The sequence below is a fragment of the Leuciscus leuciscus genome (assembly GCF_965113295.1).
Source record: "Leuciscus leuciscus genome assembly, chromosome: 5".
NCBI lineage: Eukaryota > Metazoa > Chordata > Actinopteri > Cypriniformes > Leuciscidae > Leuciscus > Leuciscus leuciscus.
Window position 1 is genome coordinate 8,021,113 of NC_138729.1, and position 20,680 is coordinate 8,041,792.

The 20,680-nt window shown below is 37.6% G+C and overlaps 1 protein-coding gene across 2 annotated transcripts; it reads right to left on the minus strand.

Moving 5' to 3' along the window:
- Window positions 1-85: 85 nt before the first annotated feature.
- Window positions 86-20,660, minus strand: sympk (symplekin). Of its 2 annotated transcripts, none has more exons than XM_082170699.1 (27): window positions 19,121-20,660; window positions 16,609-16,718; window positions 16,435-16,500; window positions 16,294-16,347; window positions 16,123-16,196; window positions 15,910-16,036; window positions 15,577-15,826; window positions 14,143-14,313; window positions 13,814-14,053; window positions 13,553-13,704; window positions 12,340-12,490; window positions 11,983-12,208; window positions 10,723-10,873; window positions 10,398-10,633; window positions 8,852-8,933; window positions 8,631-8,744; window positions 8,403-8,550; window positions 7,466-7,626; window positions 5,860-5,968; window positions 5,647-5,747; window positions 4,743-4,833; window positions 4,494-4,595; window positions 3,199-3,386; window positions 2,900-3,076; window positions 2,026-2,166; window positions 571-768; window positions 86-477 (listed from the first exon to the last, which is right to left on the minus strand). In XM_082170699.1, exons 2-27 carry the CDS (start codon window positions 16,705-16,707, stop codon window positions 319-321), a joined length of 3,768 nt encoding a protein of 1,255 aa, XP_082026825.1. In that variant the 5' UTR covers window positions 16,708-16,718; window positions 19,121-20,660; the 3' UTR covers window positions 86-318. The 2 variants fall into 2 exon arrangements, with proteins under 2 accessions (XP_082026825.1, XP_082026824.1); XM_082170698.1 differs by having other exon boundaries at window positions 86-480.
- Window positions 20,661-20,680: the final 20 nt, after the last annotated feature.

Here is a 20,680-nt window from a genome sequence, read left to right on the forward strand (position 1 = left end):
TTGCTGTGTAACTACAACGAACGTGTTGCCGAGTAGCTTCTTAATAATGACAGACTGAAGTACAGTGAAGCACAGAGACCAATGATTTGTTTCTCATTTTTGTTGGTTTGAGATATTTTATTCTACAAATGAAACCACTGTGGCACATACAAAATCAATTTGTTCTCATACTAATTTAAACAAGTCATAACCTCAAAAGAAAATATTCTTTTTTATATATTTACGTCTAACGTTCAGATACACAATACACTGAACAAAGCAGTAGAGAATGAGACAACTCAAAGTCAGTGCCTTCATTCAGCCTCATTTGAAATGGCATCAGTCCACACTGCTTTCTTCTGCTTCTGCATCCACATCCTCAGACTCCTCTTCGGGTTCAGCATCCACATCCACAGGTTTAGCAGTTGACTCTTCAATGGGTTCGTCTGTCTTTTCTATGATGGAGCTGGACTGTGATACCTCCTCAGACACCTCCATCTGCTTAAAGTTAAAGTCATTGGTCAGCCATGCTATGCACTCTTGTACTGGTCTGTGATGATGATGATGATGATGATGATAATAACGTTTTACCTGCAATGCTTCTTCAGACGAGTCCTCCAGAGTAGATTGTGCTGTTTCTTCCTGCTCCATGGGCTCTTCTACTTCTTCCCTCCTGGCTGGGATCTGTTGTTGTGGTGCTGGAGGCTCAGTAAACACTATGGGTGTCGGGGGTGGAGGTTCTGCTTGTAATACTGGTGCAGGCATTGATATATGCTTTGGTACTGGCACCTTAACAAACATAAGAGAGCATTTTATTAGCAAATTCCCAAGATTATCCATCAACATAATTCTGTGTAGCAAGACTGTGTCCACAGACCTTTTTGAATTACGACATGGTCACATTGGCAAAATTAGTCTTCTATCAATAGTGTAGCGATGTATGAAGCATAGATCAAAGTCGTCACTTTCAAACAAAGCAGCTTTCTGTCGGTCAACGTGGCGAATTCATGTGAACAACTTGAACTGGTTGCGAAATCAGCAAAATTGCTGCTCGTGTGGATTCCTATTGAAATGACTGGATTTCACCCATGAAAATGAACAAGGATAAATGTCCCCGCACAAAGTTAGTGTGGAATGAAAATTCACCCCATCTATTTTGTAAATGCATGTTATAAGTCTTATAGAGGTAAAAAAACAAAAACAAAAAAACAGAAGTGATTTAATATTTCATTAGATTGTTGTAAGTCAATCTTCCAGTGACACCATTTAGTCCTGGTTCAGTTAGCGTTCCGGCTGTCATTTTTAACACCGAACCTAAATATACAAAACAAAAAACAGCTTGTATGACATATTTTGCAACGGACCTTACCTAACAACCAAAACACTGCTTTGTGCTGGGCTAAAAGTGCTCGTTTCATGTAGTAGCAACTGTATTTTTACCAGCTGAGAACTCAAAAAGAGCTTCTAAAATGTGTAAAGGAGTCAAAACAGCTTCAGGAATTCCACCGTCACACACAAATGAAGATCTTCTGCAAGACGACATCAGTTCTGACGCCTGTACTGAACTGTAATGGGTATAATAACTCCTATGATTAGAAGAACCAGGTATGCTTAAGCATTCTGTCCTGTGACATCAAGTCCTGTTTTTGGTTCGTTTTGATGTCTTTTGTCCGTGTTGAGTTCATATTTCAGTTTGTTTGGAAGCGGATTGAAACCCGATCTCTGACTTGTTTGGTGCGCACCAGGGGTTCAGATGGCAGCTTTCACACTTATTCAAATAAACCGGACTAACAGAGCAATCGCACCAGAGTTCATTTCAATCGAACCAAACCTGCCAAGTGTGAACAGACCCTTCGTTTGCTTTAACCCGGCCCCTTCACAATCAACTGCCATCTCGCTTTCTCATTTAAGTGCAATGCCCACATCTCAAAATCCAATCAACAACCAATGAATAGAACCATTTTTTATTCTTCGTTAATGTGCGCAGATGTACGTCACAATATAGAAGAAAAGATCTGTCACTACTCTGGTTTCATCACAACATACCTCTCGCTCTCTCTCTTCAATGACTTCTGGATGTTGAAGTTCAGGTTGTGGTTCTGGCTCTGGCTCCGGCTCAGGCTCAGGCTCTGGCTTCCTGTTGTTGGCCTCCAGAACGGTCATTATAGAAGTTGGAATGTGGGCTTGCTACAGAAACAATAAAACATTTAATAAAAATTATTTTGAAGTACAATTTTAATAACTGAAGTTCTCATCTAAAACACTGAATGCACAAACTTTTTCCACTTGTCATATTATTCATATGGATGTTTTGGAATAGCATTATAATAAAATTTTACACATATATTTTGCATACTGTGTGTTTTTCATGTATCAAGCAACAGTGTTATTTTAGTATTATTTGTATACAATTATATCATTTACTAATATTTTGAAGTCATTTTATGTGCTTTTGCCATTTTTATTATAATAATTTTTATATTTAAATTTAGCTTTATTTTATTTCAGTTTCAGTTCAATATTACACACACTACAAGTCAAAAGTTTTTAGAATAATTCATGTTTTTTTTAAAGTCTCTAATGCTCACCAAGACTGCATTTTTTAATAAAAAATACAGTGAAAAAAGTTATGTAAAATATTAAGTTTTCTATTTTAATATATTTAAAATGTAATTTATTCCTGTGATGATCTTTCAGAAATCATTCTGATATGCTGATTTGGGGCTCGAGAAATATTTCTTATTATTATCAATGTTGAAAACGTTTTTTGCATTCCACTGTTTGGGGTAAGTGAGATTTAAATAAATGAATGAATACTTTTATTCAGCAGTGTATATATTTATGATTTCGGTCCCAGTAGCCATTCACTTCCCAGAGGGCACTTATTTGGGACAAACCCTGACACTTTGGTGATACGCACTTGGTGAGGGGTGAAGGAGTGCACGTGCTGCAGGAGGGGCTCCCTCATCTCCGGGCAGCGCTCGAACACACTGGCCAACTGTGGTGGAGGCAGCTGGAGGAGAACATTGTAGGACTGGGGTTTGGTGCGCTGGCAGCACTTCACAAAGCCCTCCCACACTTTAGGATACTTCCACACCTGTACAATCAACCAACAGTCAATCAGTGTACAGGTTTACCAGCACAAGATTATAAAATGAGAGATGAGTATGAGATTACTGGCATTGGCCAATAACTATGTTAAGGGTTCTGTCCGTTGACCTGTTTGAGGATGAGTCGAGCTAGGATGTTCATGACGAAGCCAGCCAGGCGAGGGTACATAGTGAGGGACTGGATGACCGTACGCATCAGCAGTATGGGGAGAGGAGTCTGCTCCATCAGCTGCTGCATCACCACCGCCAGCACCTCTGACGTGTACACGTTCTTCTCCCCAAAACACAGGTTCGTGGCTACAGGCCAGGGGGAAAGAACAACACCAAAAAACAATTAAAAAGGGTGAGAAGAAAAGCAAAAGAGGGAATGAAAGCGTTCTCTCCACATTGGAGCCATTTAATGGGCATCTTTTCACATTTTGATTATTAATATATGAAATGTCATTTAAACTACACTAAATACAACTAATTAAACATTCATACATATATAGCCACACATTCATATATACAGTAGCGATCAAAAGTGATGTCCGAAGGGGAAACCTGTTTTTAATGACAAGTTCAGATAGATTTTAAATATGAGGGAGGAACAAAACACTAAGGGTCAGATTTACTAACAGCTTGTGCCAGCGCAAACCCTCTTGTGGCGTTAAAAAACTACTGTCAGGATTTACTACAGACACAGTGAAAAATTAGCGCTGAAAAGGTGTGGACAGAGTTATTTTTGCCGCTGACCTTATTGCATATGCATTTGTAGGAGTCAGACGCAAAATTTATGGGAGGAGAGTATTTTTTTAAATTACTAATTTAGTTTGTGATTTACTAAGGTTTGCGCTCATCAATTTACTGGTGTTTGCGCCATTATTTACTGCCCAAAAAAAGCACGCTCTTAAATCTGACGCTAATTTGCGCTGCTCTTGGTTGATTGCGTTGGTCATTATGGAAATGACCCGGCTGAGTCTGTGTTCTTTAATTTGCGCATCGTAAGTAGATCATGTGCAGAACTTTCCACTCCCATCAGTGCTTTTATGGAATTGCGCTCTCACACTACTTTGCCCTGTTTAGTAAATCTGGCCCTAAACTTGGTAAAGGTATTTATCTAACAAAATTATTTAGCAAAATCAGCTACAGGGTTGATTTAACTATGCAGAAAAAGTGCATCACAAATAAAACGGTTGACTCCAAGCACAACTACGCAAAATGCTTACAAAATATTTTACACATTTTTAAGCAATATTTGAATACTTTGTCCCAGGCCAGACATAAATAGATTATAATTATTATAACTAAATAAATAAATAAATAAATAAATGTATATAAAAGAGATGAAATCAGTAACGAACAGAAGCATTTAACTGTATATATTCATTTAAAAAAATTGTGTAAAAGGCTGGACAGGGATACCTTTGATGATTGACTTCATGTCACACTTGGAGGAGTCAATGTTGTGTAAGGAGATGAGGAGCTCTCCAGGAGTAAGTGGAGACATGGAGGAACTGCCCTCGCCTACAGAACAGACAATACCCTTAGTTCACTACAATTCTACTGAACTACAGCAAAACATCATTCTCAAAAGAACTTCGATCAACCTATAATACATAAAATACTTGTTTTTATCAATATCAAATGCACAAGAGAGATAGCAGGTATTACTGTGTTGAGTGCCCAGCAGTCTGTTGAACACCTCCTTCACCACGATGGGATTGAGTTTGATGAGTTTGGGTAGCGCCTGGATCACCTCGTTCTGTTCGACACAATCAAGATACCATTATCACTGCAGTCTCCACAGAGCCATTTTAACTGCCTTTTAAAGTGCAATGTGGCAGTTAATGTGTTCATTTCTGAGATTAAAGGGTTAAAAGCAGCTATGCTGATCTAGGATGCTCGCACGTTTTAAGACTGCCAGTTTTTGATCCTGTCAGTGACCTGCTTGTCTCAGTGATTACAGCATGCAGGTGTGTGTGCAAGTACCAATAATAGCGATGCTGATGTTTTAACTTGTAAATGTATTACTTGTTGTGACAATGAATATGCAAAATTGAAAGTGGAGAAAAATGAACTGACTACATGAAAGTTGTTTTAAGTTCACTTCAAATAAAAGCTTTTGAAATACTTTTAATATTCTGTAATTAATAAGAAATGATAGATTTTAAAAACAATCGGATAATTTGACGTTTAGGTCAGGATTTCCAGGTTGGCCTACAAAAATACACATCACTGCAGCGGTTATGATTACAAATTGTTATGATTACAAATGTTAATCTTAGGTGCAATTAATAACAAAAATCTGTGCAAATAGTATTTTTTTTAACAGATCGACGGCCTTGTTCTGGCTCTAAAATCGAAGCGGTTGAGCCTTGTTCAGGGTGACTTTAAACTCCCAAGGCTGTGAGTTATTGTTTTTATCATGTGTAAAAGAGTTGCAGGCACAACAACAACACATAACACCTAAACTATGGCAAACACACAGAATCTTGGGCCTTACTTATTTCATCAATGCTGTGTATTTGTGATTAGCGCTGATAATTAGGACAGAATCAGATGAGATGAGACAAACCTTCTCCAGGCCGTTGATAACTGGGATGAGGAAACGAACATCTGGCACTCGCTTATGATAAAGATCCCTCACCCTCTCCACCAACTCAGGAGATGGAGGCACTGTGGAAACGATACAATCCAAAAAATATAGACAATACAATCTACATTTACTATTCAGAGATGCATATACAGACACACTCTTTCTCTCTCTTTCACACACACACACACACACCTTTATCAGTGAGTATGTGCAGACAGCGAGTGACCAGCGTCTCTGCTCCTTTAGGACAGTTCTCCACCAGGAGCAGCAGGTCAGGAGAGCTCATTCCCATTCCTCTTATCTATAGAAAAAACATTGAATTAACAAAACAATTAAAATCATCATTATTAAACCGTTTTAAATGAAGAACGCAATAAATTAAATTGTCTGTTAGCTGTGAAGCCAGTTATTTGCTAGAGTACCAATGCTGTTATTGTTAAATTTCCCCATTATGCTTTTTTAGATATTACCTTAGATGTAGTGTGTAATATAGCTGTTTGTGAATGTAAAAGGTCTAAATTTAAAGAACAATTCAAAACAAATAAAGTTACTGTCTCCTAAAATAAAGATTTGATTCTGAAGAGCCGAAACGAATCATCAGTAATTCCAGTCTCATTTCACATTTACATAATGCCAGTCTATGGACTTCATTGGCTGCCCACGAACAACGTCTACTCTGACCCTCAAACACTAATTGTAGCTGAGACTGGAAGAGTTTGGTTCATGTTGTGGACATGTCAAGGAGATCCTGTTTTCTGCGCTGCGAAAGCAAATCCACTTTGTATGTACTTCAAAAAGATCAGGACTCTATATAGTAAAACCGACACCATCGTTACTGTCCGTATCATTGTGTATACGAGTGCTGAGGAAGAGCTGAAATTTAAATCTGGTAGTGGCGTTTCATTTACAACACGCACAGTAAGCGGAAGACCAATCAAAATAGACTGGTCCATCCGACCAATCAGAGAAGAGTATGCTCTCGGAAAGGAGGGGTTTAGAAAGATCAAATCCTTTATGGAAGTTTCAGACACTGTGAGAAAAGAAGTGATGCTGCAATGTATATTATGAGAAAATAACAGTTTTTTTTTAACCTAGGATGCATGTAAACCTATTGTAGAATAATAGGAGCATAACTGTAACTCCCCTTTACTATAACTGGCACATTTCAGCTCCCAGTGCTGTAAACAGGTGCAGTAAGAACTACTTTAACTGCACTATGATGCAATAATGTCAAGAAGAATTAGCAGAGCGACCAGAACCACTTTCGCAAGCACGACTTCACACCACGTTCCACAGTCGTATTTTTCTTACATTTCAGATGTGTCATTCCTCCTTTAAAGCACTGAAATGCATGGCTCAGAAAGAAGTCATTAGAAAAATGGTGAGAACACAGGTTGTGGTTGTACTGATGATGAATATTGTTATTGGTTCTTCAATTCCCAAGTCCATATAACGATGTTTTGCCCTCACAGAGAAAATAAACTGTTTCCTTGATATAGTGATAAATTCTTCCTGGTCTTATAATATCCTTAGTTTGAGCCAGCAGGCAAATGTAGTATTATGCAATAATACTAATTATTATTTCATTAATTAATACATTATGTAATAATACTAATTACATAATGTATTATGCAAATGTGTTACATGGTGACGTAGCACAAACAGCTATAGCTGTATGTTTCGCTAACAGTGAGCTGCTGGTCATGCACTTCAAACTCCTTTTTACCCATAAGCGAAGAACAAAAAATAAACTTTGCAGTGATTATATGGGTGTCTCTAGAGGGCGAGAAGGTCTTACAGGCTGTTCGATGACCCTGAGCACACTGCGTTTGATGTCGGCGATGGCCTCGGTGTAAACAGAAGCCAGCTCGTGCACCAGACGATGGTTGAGGGGCAGGAGAGACAGATAGAGGTAAAGGCACTGCCGCACACTCTCCTCAGTCCAGGGCGATGCTACCTCTGAGGACACAGCAGGATTGAGCAAAGTCACCACTATTTTAGAGCACAGTACACCACTGAGTTCATTTACACTAGTTAAAATCTTTGAGTAACAAAGTTTCTTTCTCAATTAAGGAAACTTAAAGGGTTAGTTCACCCAAAAATACAAATTCTGTCATCATTTACCCTCATGTCGTTCCAAACCCAAAGACATTCATCTTCGAAACACAAATGAATAAATTTTTTATGAAATCTGAGAAATGTATTTCCCTCCATTGAAAGTCTACTCACCCAAAATGTTCATAAAGACCTCACAAAATAAAACCACATGAATCAAGCTGTTTAATCCAAGTCTTAATATTAAATAAAATAAAACTTATAACTAATTAATACTATTGTTAAATTAAGTCTATTCATCATATAAAGCGATTGGGTCTCTTCGGAAGATCTGGATTAAACTGCTCTATTCATATGGATTTTACGATCTCTGGTGGTGGTTGAGGAGAGATCCCCAGATATGATTGTAAAGCGCTTTGGGTGTACAGTAGTACATATGAAAGCGCTATATAAATGCCTCATTCTATTCTATTCTATTCTTTATGAACGTGTTGAAGTGTCAGAGTTTCAATGGAAGATTTCATTAAAAACATCTTCATTTGTGTCTCAAAGATGAACAAACGTCTTATGGGTTTGGAACAATATGAGATCATGTAAATTTTTCTGTGAACTAGTATGAGCACATAGATTAAAGTATCATAAATTGGGATAAATCTGAAGACTAGGAAAAGTCTTGGAACCTGTATCCTCTCCTGCTCCAAACAGAAGAGACGGTGGATTTGGGTGGACCAGAAACTGCATGTAGGTGAGAGCGAATTTCTCGATACAGTCCTTCAGATGTTCCTTCTCATACATGCGCTTGATGAAGCTGAGAGCAGTGGACCGCACCTGAACATCATTGGGATTGTTATTATACTACTATGAAATTACTTAATGCAACAATGAAAGACAGAGGATTAGAGGTTAACCTTTTCTTTTTCATGAGAGCTGAGGTTCAGAAGGACATTGAGGTACTGGTACTGTCTGGAGGGGCGTTTGAGAATGAGCTCCTTTAACGTGGACATGCCCAGGTAAACACGCGACTGAAAGACAAGTGAGGAAACAATGATTTTAAATGTGATGCTCCACCAGAACTTTTTAAATGATGGCTTCAGAAACGTTTGGGTTTTAGTGTAGAAGAACGGCTGACCTCATCCTCACAGTAGCGCTGAATCACCTCCAGTGCCGAGTCTGTAATCACCGGAGCCTCCAACACAAGCTTGGTGAAAAGCCTGAGACAAATGAAAATCAGGAATAGTGCAGATATATTGAGCATGCCAGAATATACAGGCTAAAGACAGTCTTGCAAAGTTTATTTTTTCTAGTTCACATAACATTGAATTTGGGTAGCTGACAATGAAACATATTTGGGAAGTTTAAATGTCCTGCAGGGTGACATGTAAACATCCAAAACCATTATAAACATCATTTTGGCAACTATTTCTTATGGATGCAGATTCTAATTAATTGGGAGACTACCTGGAATATTTGTACGTTTAAAAATTCATGTCAATGCAGGACCATTTAAAATTCAATAATGACGGCAATTAAAAACGAGAAAACAGAATATGCACTTTCCTTAATACAATACAAAACTTTTAACCTAAAATCTTTAAGGTAATTTAAAAAAATATGCATCTTTGAATGTTACCCATTTAAAGATAAATTGGCTAAGTAATTTTCACCCTAAAATGTTATTTTGACTACGATCATATCAGTGGATTATAAAAATAAAAATCCACATTTAAGATGGCAGCCATGTTGAGATCACATATACAGTCGAGTACTACTTATTTTATTTATATACATCTCAATAATCCAATACATTTAGTAGTGGAAAAAAGTAATAATGGGTAACAAAGATGCCTGCATATCTACAACGGCATTGATAACTGAAAACGTTTCAGTTCAGTATAATGTATGACGAGGTTTTACAAACTGGGGTTTTTGAGTTATGAAACGCTAATTATTAATTAACGTTTCATTAACTAACTTAACAGATATGTAAAGTGAAAAACTAATAATTTCAAAATAAAAACAAATCAAAATAAAACACTAAAAAAAGATTAACTATTTTACGTTTACCCGCATATCATGTGACCATTAACCAATGTGACCAAAACTGTGAACGTGAATGTGTTAAAATATTGAAAAATTAACTTAAAATCTCAGGGGTTATTTCAAGTGAATATTTAAGTCAAGTTTGAGAATCCCTAATGTATAACGACATGGTATCGGCAAGAGAAACAAACAAAAACTGCAGTGTGTACATTTTGATTAAAGGTATAGTGGAGGATTTTCCAGAATTTTAGAAAAGAACCGCCCTCTCCACTTTTTGAAAAAAATGCACATGCGCAACACTCTACCTATTAAACGTGTGCACAAGAGACGGCTAGCATCGCTAATCATAGCTTACATTAACTTTTACTAGCAGTGATTTTAAATGGATTTCTCCAAATAGCATGCCAAACTTTACCTGTCGAGTAGAAACTTCGCGACTGAGGCATCAGTGGGAAGCCCAACCTGTGCTTCTAGCGCACGTAAACATATCACCAAAATGATTGACAATTAGGAGGACCAATAGTCTTGATGATCCACCCGGAAAAAGAAAATCCTCCACTATACCTTTAACTATTTTATTTCACTGATTGTATCAAGTTGATAAATAATTTGTGATGTTATGAGGTGATTCTCACCCATCCCTCTGCTCAGGTTTCTCCTGCAGGCCAGACAGAAGTGTGAACAGACAGTGCTCGTAGCTGTCCAGAGAGCAGGAGGGCTGCTGACTCAGGTATTCATTGTACTCGTGGTACAGCAGGGAAAAGGCCAGCTCACTTCTGCTCCGCATATCCTCCAAGATAAACTGCAACAAGTCCTTTTTCTTCCCTCCCTCAAACTGGGTCACCAAGCGTGCAAGCAGCTTCACACGGACCTGGGAGAAGATAAAACACACAGATGACTCTGTTGAATGGATACAGTGGCTGAGACTATGCATAGAAAAGTCCCCAAAAGCAGACTCACATGGGACATCCCAGTCTGTGCAATGGCCTTTTCTGACTGGAGGATCCTCTTAATGGCCATGTTGGTAAGTTTCTCGATCTGAGCCGCTGAAAATGGCTGCACCACATCCGCCAATTTGAACACTTTTTTTCTGCCACTGGCACCAAAAGCTCTGAATGAGGGAGGAAAACAAAAAGAGACAATTAAACCACACAAATACAATGTTTCTGTTTCAAATGTAGTGAGCCAATCACTAGACAGTATTTAAAGACAACCTATTATGCTTTCGACAGTGTGTAATTTTGCTGTTCGAGCATGAAAAAGGTCTGCAAAGGCCCAACGCATACGCAAAATAAAGGGCCGTGGCCTCAGTTGTGTCACTAGTGTGTTGAAACTAGCGTTTATGGTAAGGAGCATGACATAAGGGGCTTTCACCCAGGTAGTTCTAGGAACTAGCCACCAGGGTGGTTCCCGTAGGAACATTTTCCTGATTGCATTCGCACCGTCAGTAGGAACTCTGAAGTGATGTAAGCCGCACTTGTTGTTGTGACTTTTATTTTGACTGCGCAGAGAAACGGCAGAGCCTCAGCACACAGTGCTCGCATTCTCCATGTTCATTAGTTTATTATCTGACAAACAGTCCTGTCTAATACGTTATTAGATAGAAGTGTTATACATAGAAAATAGACAGTAATGAAAAGGTATTAGCTTTTGCCGTGTTGTTGATGTCCAGTGTTGCTAGCGGAGCAGAAATGCATAATTGTATTTGGTTTGGTCCCCTCAAAGATGCGTTGGATTTTCTCCTTAGCATTAAGGTTATGTCATATAGTTTGTGGAGTAAATATATAGGCTATAATCTGTGTGTTTACACAGCTTTTTTTTAAATGGCGGATGCCGGTGTTTCGCTTGCTGGTAGTTCCTATAATCCTGGTTTAGACCCTACTCCGAAATAGGAGCTAAATTAGTTCCTCCAAAAGGAGATCCTAGAACTAAAATCGTACCTAGTTCCTGCGGTGCAAACATGCCAAAATCCAGGTACTTCCGACAATAGTTCTAGGAACTATGAAAATGTTCCTCAAGTGCGAAAGCCCCTATAGAGACTGATATTTCTTTAAAGCATGACAGGTGACTGTGGCGCTAAAGTTTGATGTCATCGAATGGGAATCAGTTCGTAAGATCGGGCAAATTTAGTGACTACCAATCAAATGATAGAACATGAGTTGGCGCATATAGCATCCCAAGTGTGTGTGTGTATATGTTGTGCTATGGGGACACTCTTACTTGGGCTGTGAGGTGGGCAGTATGGGCTCTGGAAGCTTCTTGATCTGAGGTGCCTCTTCAGTGACAGGGCTCTTGTAGGCAGCCACCGCCCCCACCACAGAGATGGCTTGACCGAGGGACACTGCAGACAGCTTGCGGATGATGAGAGGATCTTTGGAGCTGGACTCAGCCGCTCCTCCCTCTTCCTCCTTCACCTCTTCATCTCGAGCCTTACACAGCTCCAGCCCTGTGTAAGAGGAGATGCTGTTCAACATGCAATGCTACGCTATGCACAAACCCCCTCACCATCTTTACAGCTGTGCTGACAGGAACTCAAGGAGTTTTTCTCTCCTTCCTTCAAAATATCCATCACCTCACCTGGTCCCAGCCCAGCCCCAGTCATCTGCGTGGCCATCATCCTGGCTAAATGTTTGATCTGAGCGTCAGTGCCGGCCGATTCTACAGGCGTGTAGGTGGCCTGGAAAGAGGCTGGCATCACTTCAGGCAGGTAAACCATACTGATGAGCACCTGCATCAAAAGGAAGCAGAAAACGTGCAAAGTTAACACACATACAAGTTGCAGTAATGAGACTATGTGCGACTCAACACTTTGAACTTTTTGACAAATTCATTTTCTATTTTGACTTTCAGTCTTTCGAATTAGATTTAAATAGTTGTTCTTTTTAAAAGTCAAAAAAGACCAATAATGAATGAAATCATAAAAATGTCATGATGCCATAACGTCATAAAAATGAGGAATGCACAATTAATCAAAATAAAACTGAAATAGTGATATGTCTTAGTGCGATTTTTTTATTTAAAACGGATGTAAATTGGTCTGTTGCGCTGCATGTTTCAGAGTGAAGCGTGGCCCTGTGTTCACCCGGTTCACAGTAAAAGCCATTAAATTGGTGAGGTGCTAACAGAAGACTAAGAATAGAGGTGGTACTGAATAAATATTAATGTAAAGTACTGAGAAGTTTTTTTGCCTTGTTTTGTTCCTGATCTTTCTGTTATGTTTAAATGCATAAGTATACATGTGTGCAGTTAAAATATAATAAAAATAATGGAAAAGAAATGTTGCTCCACACAAACTCGTTCGTATAGTTTTTCAACTGTTCGTATCATTTCCAAAATATTTCTGCATTTTACCATTTGTAATGAGAAGCATCAACAAAAACTTAAACTAACCAGAAAACCTGCAGTTTTCCACCGAAATAAAAACTTGAAGATTTAACGTTTGAAAGGGAATCTTTTAAGACAATTTAGTATTTTAACTTGTAGTGAAAAAAATCTAATTTTTATTTTTCCATTTGAAAGTACAGCTGTATTATTTCAATAGAAATATATTGCAATGTTATTTTTTTATAATTACAGTTATATAATTATTAAAATATACACATTTATTTACTACTACTACTAATAATATAATAACTATTCTTACTATTAATGTAGCATTTGAAGAAACACATTTTTAGTTCCTAAACCAAACCTACCACACACACACAAAATTCAAGAGGAACAACACACTTGCTAACTGTATTTCAGACCAGACATGTTATGGAGCGAGCAGTTTAGCCACAGTACGCACCAGGTTGGCCACATTCTCTGGGGACAGCAGAGGCAACAGGAACTCAGCAGTGAGATCGATGGCTGATTGGGTGCCAACAGAGGAGGATGGTTTTGGGGTGACGACAGGAGCTGGTTCCTCTTTATCCTCATCATCCTCCACTAGAGCGCCCTCTGCAAGCACAAACAAGGCATTATTCCCCTTCTTTTCAAAATCAATACCAACAACTGTTTGATCCACACCAAACAATGAGCAATCCAGCTCATTAAAACAGCCACTCACCCATCTTGATCCTCTTGCCCTCAACATAGGGCTCATGATGGAGTCTCTTACGGGGTTGTACGATGGCTGGCGTGCAGCGGGTGATCTCGCTCTGAGACATGCCGAGGTCCTGCAGCAGAGTGGAGATCTGGCCCTGGAAGTCCACGCTGCTGGGGTGCTTTAGCACCGCCACTAGATGCAGCTTCAGGTTCTTGCGCACACTGCTCACTTGAGACTTAGCCAGAGTCGGGGGCAGGTTAGCTGAGGAACACAGCAAAAGAGATTAAGAACAAAAGAAATGATTAGATTTGTGTTCAAAGCTCTGAATAATGTCAGTTAACAGAACTCACCATGTAGCGTCTCATAGGCCTGCACCACCTCAGACATGAACATGGGCCGCTGTCTGGCCAGCGTAGCCAGTGATCCCAGTGCAGTGGTTAGATTAATGCTGGAGATGGCAGGGTGCACCATGAACTTTAACAACTGCTCCAAAGCCGACTTGCCCTCCTCACATAAAGTGTCTTAGAGCAGGACAGGAGGAAGTGAGGAAGATGAGGAGAGAAGAAAAGGGAAGCAAAAGGAAGCAGAAGGAGAGAATTAAAATATATTTGTAAAACGTACTTATTAATCACATTGGTCTGTGTTCGATCAACCTGATTTGCTGAAATCAAAACAGGGACTGTAATAGGTGAGCGCTTGCGCATTAGTTCTGCCCACTACCAAATAAACCAGCAGTGGCTTTTGCATGCTATTAAAGGCTGAATAATTCCAAATGAACTCTGTTTTGACAGGAAAACAAAAAATATATCTTTTACATGTAGCGCATCAATACACGACTCAGAACAACTGTAAAATTTCAAATCTACTATTTATGGCTGTCCTTATTTCTACATGTTCAAATGTTAAATCATCATCAAATATTTGGGTAAATGGTTTGGGGGGAAATGGGTCTATGGTTGTATGGTGTATGTTATGCTCCCAAATGCAGAGTTGAGTAAAGCAGAATTTACTGAGAACCGAGGCGCTCTTACACACTGCAAACACTGGATCATGAGCTGCATGCGTGCCACGCTTCACTCTGAAACATGTAGCTCATATATTAAGTTAGATAAACTGATAATCATTAGAGCTGCATAATTCTGAATTAATTGTTTGTTTGTTTTTGTTTCAAAAAGATATTGTGATTCTCCCACGAATCTGAACAGACAACTAAACAAAATAACATGTAATTTACTAGAGGTTCTGAGAAAATGTTCATTGCTGCAGTCTATTTAAACTGTTGGTTACACTTTATTTTAAAGTGACGTAGTTACATTGTACTGAGTAATATTAATCAACTACATGTACTTACTATAGAGTTACTGTTAGGGTTTGGTTTAGGGTTAGTTACTTGTAATTATGCATGATTTACATTACAAGTACATGTAGTAACACATTAACTACATCACCTTAAAATAAAGTGTTACCAAAATGTTTCATTAATCTGAATAAAAAAAAAATTTTAATCGGTTGGAATGAATGAATCAATGAATCCTCATACTTATACATGACAACAGCTCTCCTTGTCAAAGGTTTAATAGACACAGGCGAATTGTTGTCATTTAGGAATAAGATCGCGTGGGTGTTTGAATCGAGATCACCATCTTTTAACGATTAATCGTACAGCTCTAATAATCATATTGAAAGCAATATCGCGATTTCTTTATCATTTCGATTAATCGTAGAGCCCCGTATGACTGTATGAATTTGAAGTTAGGAGTTTGAAAATGTGACTCTGCTCTAACCAGATCGAATATATGTGTGGTCTTTGGGGATTTTGTCCAGGCTGATGTCTCCCTCCTGCTTCTTGGGCGTGTCAGAGTCAGGTGTCCGTGGTGAAAGAGTGATGATGAGGGACTCTGTGAATTTGATGGCGTGTGTGCGGACTCCGTCGTTATCGGAATCCAGCAATGCCAGAACATCCTCTTTCATCTGGGTCACCATATCCCAGCATGCCTCCTGCATGTCCGTCACACTCTTAGTGCGCACTAGCCACTAACAGAACAAATAAAGACCACGTCAGACACCTAAAAACATCAGCCCATCTTAACAATAAATACTGTGTAACGACTTGATACCTGTAAAGCCACTTTATATAGCTGAGTGAGCGTCAGAATGGCCTTTTTCACCACATTCACACTGTCATCTCTCATCAGCATGTTCAGGTTGGCTATCAGCCTCAGCAGAAGCTCATTGTCTCTTTTGCTGAATAAACGAAAAGCGACTGGTAATGAAGTATTGGTCAAAGTATTACGTACTGGATGCTTACAAGCGCACCAGCCAACACTCACCTTGCCTCCTCAATGAATCCGATGACAAACTTTCGCACCTCTATTGACTTGTCAGTCTGAAACGCGATGATTTCCTGTTGAGAATGGATAAAAGCAGAAAACATAAATTTAATTTCTGTGTAGGCAACATTTACACAAGCTGGTGAAGATTGTATGGATTATGAAACTTACATCCAGAAAATTATCAAGCAATGAAGGGTCCTTGTTGATAATCAGCTCCTGCACCTAATAATAAAATGACATAAATACATAAACATGAACACTAAACATTTGATTTTTATATTTATGGCAATATGGAAAGGATTTTAAAACCTGTTTGAGGACAATAAGCTTTTCCTCTGTAGAGATGAGGGCCGCCTGGTTTAGCAATTCCACCACCTGAGGGAGAAATGCAATCCATGTTTGTCACATTTCGAACAAACAGAAAAACAGCAATAACTACTAGTGCTGTTCCTCAGTAATAAGTAATGATGGCCAGTGTGTTACCTTCTCGCTGGTGGTCATGTCTAAGGCTGCATTTTCCTCATTGCTGTATGACTGGGAGCTCACGCCACCACGTGCTTGTTCTCCCACGCCTGACGCCATTATGAAAAAATCTAAAGAAAAGAGAATGACAGGTCTTCATAGAAGGTTCACAAATGGTTAAAGTCACCAAAAAAACAACATGGACAATTTTTGTTTTTTAATAGAATATTACAGTATTTATTATAAATGATTTATTCGTGCACATCTTTTTTTTATTTTATTTTTTTTATGCCCTCATAATCTTTAATAAACCTGTCAATCACATGAGATCCACCAATAGTAAACAACAAACATCCAGTGAACCAATCAATTCCCCAAGGACTAAATTAAGTCCCGCCCCACATTTTTGCTTGTTCGGGAAGCCATTTCACTCGGATAAATGACACAGTAGGGAAAAGACTATCGACTTTAAATTCTACTTTAAGATGAAGAAAAAGGGTGAGCACAATTTCCATATAGCAAATAGTTTAATTTGATATTCTTTGGATCTCATGTAAAGTCATGGTGAACAACAACAACAGCCATTTATCTGGAAGCTGGATGATACATTTAACTCAATGTATTCTTAACACTGTGACACTATCGATGTGTCGATGTAACACTACATTCTTCATTTCGAACAATTATCATATACTACATTACAAAACTCACTAATAATCTTTTTCTTCAAACATTAACATGTGGAATGTTTGTTTTCCATATCACATACAGAACTTTGAGGAATATGCTCAATAATAATCAAATAAATAAATATCCCCTATACTAACAGAATTCCCCTGTTTAATTTTTTTTTTTATAAATCTAAGCAATGCTTCATCTAGAAATAGCCTACCTGTCATTTTTTCACAATACAATGCACTTTTCATTTTCTTACATTCTAAGTGAATTAAATACAACTGGTCATAATTTTATCAAACCTCTCTTAAGGCAAGATACTGCAACCATTTTGTTCTATTGCACGCATCAATTTTGAGATTTTGGCCTATTTTGCTGCCATAACATTTCAGACTAGTGGAAAGAAAACTAAACTCAAACCAAAATACACATTTAAGTGTTTATTACATAACACTATTTCTGTTTGTGTCTGTATATTGCAAATACACGTCTTTAAAGCTTGTTTTCTCAAAATTAGTTTTTTTCCCCTCATGCACTGATCCAGAAATCTCTACTTCAGTAGCACCAAACTGTACAGTTTTGTTCTTTATTTATTATTATTTTAAGGTTTTTATTGGGGAGTTCATCTTTCAAATAACATTTCTTTTAACATTTATTCCTAAAACATTTTTTTTTTTCATTCCTAAAGAATTTATTTTCTGACTGTTGATTTATATAGTGATGAAAAGAGATTTCCCCATGTCACTTAATGTTAAAACAGCTACTGCTGTAAAACATCTACCCTCTACAAAGCCTGTTTACCCTAGTACTCACCTGTGGTGTCTTGACTTAATACATAGAGCACAAACCAAACAATTATAAGCCGAAACAAGAAACCCGTCAGAGAGGTGAGCATGAACTGTCAAAGCAGACATCTGAGGTGTGTCTAAAGAACTTGTTGACCATGTGGTAAACAGAAGATTTATCATGGCAGAGATTGCCAACTGAGTTTGCCCTAATCTACAAAGGTCAATTAAGACATAAGATTATTTAGGCAAGAATACTAGTAATTATGCAAGATGCTCTCTACTTTTACAGTACAGAAGTGCACAGCCACTGGGATAACTGTATACAATAGCTTTAAACAATTATTGGAAGTATAAGTATTAGCACTCAATTTACAAATTAACAGAATACATAATAGCAATGTCATGTTTTCTGATATTAGAGCATGATTTAATGAGGTAATGTAACATTAGACAGTACACTTAACGTACAGTATTTTATTCAGCATATATATAAGTGCAAAAAGAGACGTAAAATGACTAAATTCTTTGTAAATTTTGTCATTACATGTTTCAGTTGTCTTATGTTTATGCTTACGCTTGTGTGAAAATGAAACATGTTCAAACCGAATGAAAACAATATTAGGTTTTAAATGAATGATTCGCTTTTACAAGTGGGACTAGTCAGAAGTTTAAACAATGTAACGTTACCTGAGGTAATTACGTTACAGCTGAGCGAGACAAATGGTCGGGGGAAACACTGATCATGATGCAGATAAACGTGCTGAAATAATTTTAGAACTAGCACATATTAAAAAATGAAAATTAATGAAAAATAGCTCGTTGATTTCTCATACAGAATTGGGCTAATGGTAGCTAGATGACTAAATCTTATAAAACAGGCTTCCTGGCTGTCATAAAATAGCATCTTTAGTAAATGAGTCTGACAGAGAAGTCAAACTTACTCAAGAGAAATCCTTTTAAATTCTATAAAATGTGGGGAATTAAAATTCTGAGTTAAAACCTGTCGGTTAGCACTGATGCTAGCAATCTTTTAGGCATGAAAATAGTTATAAGCACAAAACGTATTTTACCTTACTCAGAACTTCTTTTGATAACTTCTCACGTTGGAATTACATATTCATATAATCCACTTAGTTGCAAATTCACCAGTCCTAGCAATTATTATAGTAAAGTATTCATTTGCGCCATGCTAAGAGAATAATCTACTTCCGGGGTTGAACGCGAACGTGAGGTTCATGGGAAATTGAGTTTTGTTTTTGCATTGAACATCCCGGGGACACTGGTTGTTGTTGTTGTTTTAATCGCATTCAAACCATGTAACAATACCACAAAAACATGCACATGCTTACATATTCTATAACAACAATAGAAATAAGGTTAGGAAATACAAAAAAAAGGGTAAAACACATTTATCTAAAAAACAAAGAAAAACTATCATATCATAATTTGTTGGCTTGAGAACCCTCAGTACAGTGGGACATCTGCATTTATGAATTAAACATTGAAGAACTTTTTTTTTATATTTATCCTATTAGAATTATTTAATGAATAAACCACATTTCACAATGTCCCAAAAAATAACAGGTAGATCAGTTGTGTTTGTTTCAATTACAAATGTTAATGCAAAAATATCTGAACAAAATTGCTTATAAAAATACATTCTCAGCAGTTTACACATCGTTATTTCAAGCATGATATACATGAGTTATCAACATTTATAATTTAAAAAAGCACCTTTTTATATTGAAGCAAAATAGGATTTCTAAATTTCACTTCTACTTCTGAAATAAACAACATCACAACATCATCACAACCTACATTACACAATAAAGTGACAGTTCACCTAAAAATGAAAATTCTGTCATCATTTACTCACCCTCAATTTGTTCCAAATCTGTATACATTTCTTTTTTCTGCTGAACACAAAGGAAGATATTTTGAAGTATGTTGATAACCAAATAGTTGCGGGGCACCATTGATATTGATATCATACTATGGAAGTCAATGGTGCCCCGCAACTGTTTGGTTATCAACATACTTCAAAATATCTCCCTTTGTGTTCAGCAGAACAAAGAATCTCATAGAGACTTGAGGGTGAGTAAATGATGATAGAATTTCTATTTTGGGGTGAAATATCCCTTTAAAGCAGTAGCATTACACCCCAAAAATATTAACCCATTAACTGTCACCGTTCCGCTCTTTTTTATCACCTTTTTTTCATGTCACATATTTTAGTAATCATCATAAATAAGGTATTATTTGAAAGATTACGAACTCAAAATTCATCCTGTGAAAACCCTTTTGAAATTGGATGTTGCGTTACCATGGTAACGGTACTCTAATTTCTTTTAGCGGGCTCCTCCCCTAGTGGGCGTCGTTCATATTAGAACAGTTATTTTAACTACTTTATAATCAAAACCTTTTCTAATCTTGACAAAAAACATATCAACGGAAAGATCGGAGTCTCAAGGTTCCATATTTTGTGATAGAAGTGATATTTGGACACAAATGTATTAATTTTGTTGCAGGAGAATGCATTACAAAAAAATATTCAATGGATGTATTTGGAATTACACCTAAACAAAATCTTCAATTTTTGTGACATCAACTTCAAATTTGGAACACAACTT

Excerpts from the sequence above, each read along its gene's own strand:
- sympk (XM_082170698.1), bottom strand. The coding sequence starts at position 16,707 with ATGGCGTCAGGCGTGGGAGAACAAGCACGTGGTGGCGTGAGCTCCCAG. Across the intron at positions 16,501-16,608 it reads ACATGACCACCAGCGAGAAG|GTGGTGGAATTGCTAAACCA; the intron begins GTAACACACTGG and ends TTTCTCCCTCAG. Across the intron at positions 8,745-8,851 it reads AGCGCTACTGTGAGGATGAG|TCGCGTGTTTACCTGGGCAT; the intron begins GTCAGCCGTTCT and ends CTTGTCTTTCAG.